This window comes from Chaetodon auriga, chromosome 15 (assembly GCF_051107435.1).
Source record: "Chaetodon auriga isolate fChaAug3 chromosome 15, fChaAug3.hap1, whole genome shotgun sequence".
Taxonomy (NCBI): Eukaryota; Metazoa; Chordata; class Actinopteri; order Chaetodontiformes; family Chaetodontidae; genus Chaetodon; species Chaetodon auriga.
The window spans coordinates 10356365-10363759 of NC_135088.1; the positions used below are offsets into that span (position 1 = coordinate 10356365).

The 7395-nt window shown below is 40.4% G+C and overlaps 1 protein-coding gene across 1 annotated transcript; it reads left to right on the plus strand.

The window, feature by feature from the left end:
• Positions 1-5401: 5401 nt before the first annotated feature.
• Positions 5402-6550, plus strand: LOC143332444 (claudin-4-like). Its single transcript, XM_076749876.1, has one exon. It carries the CDS (start codon positions 5558-5560, stop codon positions 6200-6202), a length of 645 nt encoding a protein of 214 aa, XP_076605991.1. The 5' UTR covers positions 5402-5557; the 3' UTR covers positions 6203-6550.
• Positions 6551-7395: the final 845 nt, after the last annotated feature.

The window sequence follows — 7395 nt, forward strand, 5'->3', positions numbered from 1 at the left end:
GCAACAACCAAAAAACAGAGGCAATGTCACTATCAATAGTATTATATATTAATACTATAAGTTGTGCCCCATGTAATATACTTCAGAGTAAGTAGAAATGCACAAAAAAATAATCTCAACACAATTAGGACTTTAATTTTCTGTATTTCATTTGACATATTGAAGCTATGATGCGAGCCACTCTAGCTTTGCTTGTCTGGTACTTAAAGACTGTGAAATCTGCTTCATCACTGCCCTTTGGAGGCCGTTTGCCACCATAAAAAAAGGTTATCATCACCAGTTGGCAGAAATGTAGCTTTCTGCCAACATTGTTTGCAGTTGTAATAGTCATTTTCACTTTCTGATTTAAGAGTTGCTCTTTAGACGATGCACATCAACCCGTACAGCTGTGTTGATCTTTTTCATCCTTGTCGCTGTTTTCTGTTGTCATTTTTCCGGCACTGACTCACCAAAGATGACACCCCTATTCTTAATCCCGCCTACAAAGCTCTAATTGGTTCGTTGATGTTTTTCAAACCATGCAGTGAGACCATAACAATTTGAACTGCCGAAAAGCCGAATATATGGGCAGGCTAGATATTTATTTGTTGTATATTCACTCCATATTTAGAGCCCAGGAGCCTGGATTAACTACAGAGCATGAAGTCCATTTCCATGCTACTGAAACAGCTCTTTGATTATAAATACTGTCATGACTCCAGAGACATTTTTTCCATGGAATTAGACTTGTGCAGTTTGGGGAGTTTCACTGGATGACTCTATCTCTCACCAGAGTTGATAAGTGAGTTTCAGTTAGCAGAAGGATTACCCATGCCTCTGTTGTTTCCTTGTGTGCGTTGGTGTATTTGTGAGCGTGTGAGCTCTTCCTCCTCTCCAGCTGCAGAGAAAAACACACAAATGATCTATCATCAAATCCAACCGGGTGCGTGGAGATGGTATTTCAGCATACTGGATGAATAACAGGTTTATCTATTTGCCTTGCTGCCAAGGGAAGTTCAGATAGCATACGTGCATGTATTAGCAACTGCTGCCAACACGGATCACAGTAACCTAAATACAGGAGGGACAGCAGCTATAAAAATACACATCAGAGTGGAAGTATTATAAAAAAAAAAAAACCTGAAGTAAAGTACGAGGCATGTAGATGAATAAGGATGTGTTATTTCTGGCTTCTGTTCACAGCTATAAATCTTTCCGTGTAAACAGGTCAGGTTTCAGGAGAACGAGTTGAACATGATTTGAATCTGACCTCCTGTATGTGGGGCAGTCAAAAACATTAGTGGGGGACAAAGGTGAACTGCGGGAATGTGGGGCATTATTTGCTGTATATTCAAATCTAAATGCGAAATTGTGTTTTTTTAAAATACATTTCTATAATAAATTTTTGAAACTGACTCCATGATCGCCATGATCCAGTCTTTCATTATTAGAAAACACGAGAAGGACCAGCTGAGTATAAGATTGATGGTAAATTTGACTGTAAAGTCGACACTCGTTAGTTTGACACTAAAATAGTGTCAAACTAACTAATAGTAAAAAAAAAAAAAATTCAACAAAAGTCTCAGAGACTTTGGTAAAATGTTTCCTCCTGACACCAACACGTAAACAGCTAGTTTAGTTCCAGATGACCAGGTGGCCATTTTTGGATGTTTTTTCATACACAAATTTTGGCTGTCTGTCCATGTTTACCAGAAGGGTGAGACTGTACTCCAGTAACCGCTGATAAGAATTAAATTTGTGCAAAGCCACCATAGAAACTAAAACACCTCCGCTTCTGTCATATCAAAGATTGCAAGCTGTTAAACGTCTGTCTATCGAGATAGGGGCAATAATGTGATCAAAACTGTTGGCCTTGTAAGACGACCTTGTAAAGACCATACACCTATACTTACCAAATGCCTAAAATATAATGGTTTTATATTGAGGTACATTTACTTTTATTGAGGTAACCTTATTTATTTTTATTTTTTGTGAAATGATACTCATAAACCAGTGTTTATTTTTCAAATTTCTGTTAACCAATCATCAAGCTTCATTTCAAACTTCCTGTTTCAAAGACAGACGGGGTTTTCCACTGGCACCGTTTATTAGGTCACCGGTCAGTGGGGAATCTGCTATATAGGCAAACTATCAGTTACTAAGTAATGAGTCCTTTGAAAGAGTTAGGGAGCCTTGGATTTAATGGCTGGGTAGAGATTTATGGACACATTCAAAACTGCAGTCAAAAGTCCTTTGAACACTGTGTGATGCCACACTTTCACAACCACCCAGACATCACTCTTTCTCTTTGTGCACAGAAAGCTCCAGAGCAGAGCAAACAAAAGCCATGTTGTGTGCTCTGTTGCTGCAAGCAGCCATGATTAAAAAAAAAAAACAAAAAACAAAAAACTGAGATGCTGTGTTCCCAGACCGATGTAGTCAGATACTTTATACAATCATGTGTTCACAAAGTGGTGAGCCTCGCTCCATCTTCGCTTGTGAACGACTGAGCCTTTCCAGGATGCCTCTTTCATACACAATCATGACACTCACCTGTTACCAATTAACCTGTTTACCTGTGGAATGTTCCAAACAGGTGTTTTTGGAGCATTCCACTACTTTCCCAGTCTTTCCCAGTTGCTCCTGACCCAACGTGTTGCTGGCATCAAATTCAGAATGAGCACATGTACAAAAATCAGTGAAGTAAAGTACAGTGACTATATTGTCTTTGTACTGTTTTCAATTGAGTTTACATTGAAATGGTTTTACGTGTTATCACATTCTGTTTTATTTATGTTTTACACAAAGTCTGGGTTGTACAAATTCTTACCAAACTGCATGAAACTAAACTATTTTTTTTATTTATAAGATTTAGATATCAGTCTGCCTGTGTTCACTCTCAGTCAGATTTGAACCTGAGTGACCCTTCCAGGAAATTGAGGGCAGATTATGGCACAAATTTATACTCATCAAATACACACACACACACACACACACACACACACACACAGTAAAATGACAGAAGCTGCTGCCTCCCTTTGGGCAGAGTGGAGAACAGCAGACAGAAGAGCCAGTCTCCAGAGAGTTGGAGCCTTTTTCTGTCATGTCAGGGTTACAACACTTAGAGGGTACAAAATCCAGACCTGTCAAAACTGTTGTATATCATAGCACTTGCACTTACACTGACCCCATTTTTTGCCTTTCCCTGCTCTGCCCACATTAATTTCGCATAAATATGGAACAAGAGATCTCTTCCTGTGATCCTCTCTGAACAAAAACCCTTGTGTGTTCACACTCACAATCAGCCTTCAGTCTGATTCACAGAACACACACAGGCCGAACATGTCAGAGCTCAAAGCCAACCTCAGCTCTCATTTCACAGGGTCACTTCATTTTTCACTTTATTATTTTGTTCCCAATAAATTCCATTTTTTCTTTTGAGAAAAGTAATTTTTCAAAGGCACCAAAGGCACATTTCACCACTGCATGCGCGCCATTTAGTTATCTAACCTCAGAGATTGCACCTGTGGGAGGATTGACCTGCGTTTTATCGGAGCAGGGTCACATGCCTCACACGATGTGCGTCTGCTTATTAAGACATTTTAATTGCAAGTATGTGACTAAGTGTGAGTGAACCTTTCACCCTCTGCATACACACCAGTCAAGGACTGCAGATGACCTGCAATAAAACTGAACACAGTTACACTAAAGCACATAAATGATTCTTTTTTCACAAGCAAAAATGTTCTGGAGACCCCTTAAAAACAACTGTGACACACTGTACACAGTGTATGCAAACTGATAAATCACAATGCATTCAAGTACATATGTTTTTTTTAATTTATTTATGTACTTTGGAGCAAATTTATATAATTTACAGAGAAAAAAAGTCCATGTGTTCAAGAATGACGGGGACAGTGATGCCCAGTTAACTTGTAATGATATGAAATACATAATACATTCAGACTTGACAATACAATATTTTAAAGTCATCACAATCCAGAAATGTAATACAGTACCCTGGAACTGTCTTAATGAGAAGGCACAACCTATGAACCTATAAAACAACTAAAAGGTGCAGCTGCAGTGAAGTGAAATGTGAGATTACATTTTTGATCAACAGGAAATGTTTTTAAAAGACGTGCCTACAGATTATCATTTTCATGATCATGTTTAGATACTTAAAGCTTGTTGAAGAGAAAGACTGTGACATGAAAATGTCAAAATGAACTTACAGGATACACAGCTTGTTGAAATTATCAATATTTAAAAGTAAAATGTGTAAAATATGGTCAGAATTTCAGTTTAAAACATTATTGACAGAATATGAGGTTACAGTTCTGACGTATGTCAAAGACCTCTATGTGTTGTGTTGCAGAGATATCTACCGAAGTTTAACATGCTAACCAGCTAGCTGTGACCCATCCTGTCTCGTAATACCACCTTGTAATAGCCTAATAATATGATAGCAATTTTGCTACATTTCACAAACTCTCTTAGCTTTTTTAGTCTGATGGACAAATAAAATAAACTCTGGACTGATCTAAGACGAGCTTAATTGGCCACGTTGTAAACACCAACATTCCCCCCAAATCAGCTAATAGGACCACTATCTGCATGGCTAACAGAGCTAACTAGCTAAGGGCAGCTAGTAGCTACAGCCAAAGACAGCTAGAGCAAAGAGTAAAGTGAGCAGCTGCTAGTGGTTACTTTAGAGATATATTGCCCCCTGTTGGTTTGGAGTAACCTTTGACAGGTGGCCAATAACACCTTTAATTGAAAACAAGACCTTCACCTCACTTTAATTTAAAGTGCTTTGTTGCCTGATGGTTCGTCTGGTCTTTGAAAGTCTTTAACAAACATAATCAATAGTATGTAGTCGTGTGAGGACATTTTGACTCCAGCAGCATGTCATCCATATTTTGTGAAGGTGTAATGGAATAAAATCACTGAGCACAGGACCATATTTGGTCAGTTTGAATTTCCTTTCAGAAGTATTGTCATTCAAAACAGACTGAGTCATCTCTGACTCAGGATGCGACTCCTCCCACCTGCTGCTTCAGGTGAAACCATGGGGGAGGGGAAATGAAGGGGAGGGGGAGGAGAAGAAGAACAACAACATAAAAACACTCTGTTACCATCAGCTTTTCTTGAATAAGATGCTTATATTGTGTTAAAATTGAGTGTTTAATCATGCATGTGGTGCTGCATGCAAACCAGTTTCCCGTGTTGTTCTATTCTTTTGTAAAATGGATGGTTGGGGGAGGGTAAACAGGTTAAGGGTTTGTGCACTTTGGGGCTGGACCTGAAGAGCAGGGACTGCTGACTGTGAGCTGTTTTCCTCCAGGGCCCCTCCTCTTTCAGGGAGGAAATCATATGTACCTGCTCTCCTCTGAATCCTCTCCCATTTTGCAAGCTCACCTGTTGAACAGAGGACCTGCCTCCATCACAGAGGCAGACAAACAAACCGCACGCTTACATCACTGCAAGGGAGAAATTGCAGTGTAAAGAGAGATCTTTCAAGTCACGACAGAAAAGAGGGAGAAGTTTCATTTGAAGAGCAAATCCGTTGTCCACGATGGTGTCTGCTGGGCTACAAATGCTGGGCGCAGCTCTGGGGATCCTGGGCTGGATTGGCGCCATCATCGTCTGTGCCCTTCCCATGTGGAAGGTCACTGCTTTTATTGGCAGCAACATTGTCACCTCGCAGACCTCCTGGGAAGGCATTTGGATGAGCTGCGTGGTCCAGAGCACAGGCCAGATGCAGTGTAAGGTCTACGACTCCTTGCTGGCCCTCAGCTCTGACCTCCAGGCTGCCCGGGCCCTGACCATCGTCGCCATCATAGTGGGCATCATGGCTATCTTGCTGTCTGTAGCCGGGGGGCAGTGCACCAACTGTGTGGAGAATCCGTCATCCAAGATCAAGGTGGGCATTGCCGCTGGAGTTATGTTCATCGTAGCTGGGGTCCTCTGCCTCATCCCTGTCTGCTGGACGGCCCACTCCATCATCCGAGACTTCTACAACCCGCTGATGGTCAACGCTCAGAAGAGAGAGCTGGGCGCTGCGCTCTACATCGGTTGGGGGGCGGCCGCGTTGATGCTGATCGGAGGGGGGATGCTCTGCTGCAACTGCCCCCCCAAGGACGAGGGCTCCTACACTGCACGGTACAAAGCTGCCAGATCTGACGCCTCAGCACCAGTGTCTGGGAAAGACTATGTCTGAAACAAATGAGGACATAGCTTCCACAAAGCAACGTTTACTGGACAGATGAACAGGTGCTACTGGGTTGTGAGTGTATATATTTCAGGATGCTACTAAAAAAAAGTATTGCTGAGGTTTACTCCTCTCAAGAGCAGTTGAAGGAAATAAATAGCAGGAGAGGAGCCACACCCAAAGAGGAAATTCATCCATTTGATATGTTAACACAGTTCTGTGTATTTGTATGGTTGTTAACATGAATATTAGTAATTTCCAAGTCTTTTCTTAGTAGTATGCTCTCTGATCTCAGTCTTATTTTTGAAATTCTGTATGTGGGTTGTTGTTATGACCATGTGTTTGAGATTCATGATGTGCCAGTTATTCTGTAAATAAATATTTTCTTAACAAATCTGAGATGACTTGTGCTTGCCTTTTTATTTTTACATGCATTCACACAGCAGCTGTGATCTTCTCTGTGGTCTTCAAATGAGAAAAAAACAAAAAACAAATGGGTCAAATTCTTTTCTTGTATTCACTGTAATTAATATCAGTTCTTCTTTTTACACATTAAGTGTTGCATACATCTCCATTCACTCCAGCATTACAATCAAAACAAGGATCTTTTTTTTAAAAAAAAAGAAAAAAAACAAACAACGAAACAACAACTACCTAACAGCATTCGAGACATATCTATTGTCTCGTTTTCCTGCCGATCAGGTTTAGGTGTGGCAGAGAAAAGAGGCATGACGGCAGAAAACTGGTCTTTGTTCAAACTGTGAGCCTACAGGCAAAGGTATTTCTACTTTCTATGGACTCACAGGACCAATTTCTCATTTTCTCAGAGAGTAAATATTAAAGGGCTGGGAAATATTCATATCCTTTTGCTTTCATCTTTTACTGTCTTTTTCTATGATTAAAGTCCTGTAATTGAACGTGCAAACCTGGAGATAATACAACAGTGCGTGTTGGAGAGAGTCAGGATGATCAGTTTTAATTGTCCTGTAAATGGAAAAAGCTATTCAAGGGTTAATTCTCTTTTACTCTCTCTTTACTTTTATGAACTTTTTTTTTCCTTTCAAAAAAACCCACTTCCTTGTCTGTTTTTAGCTAAATACCTTGACCCAAACTCTGAAGTTGTGTTTGTTCAAGGCTTGACCTGTGTGAATGGGTCTATGTGTGCGTGCGTGTGTGTGTGTGTGTGTGTGTGTGTGTGTGTG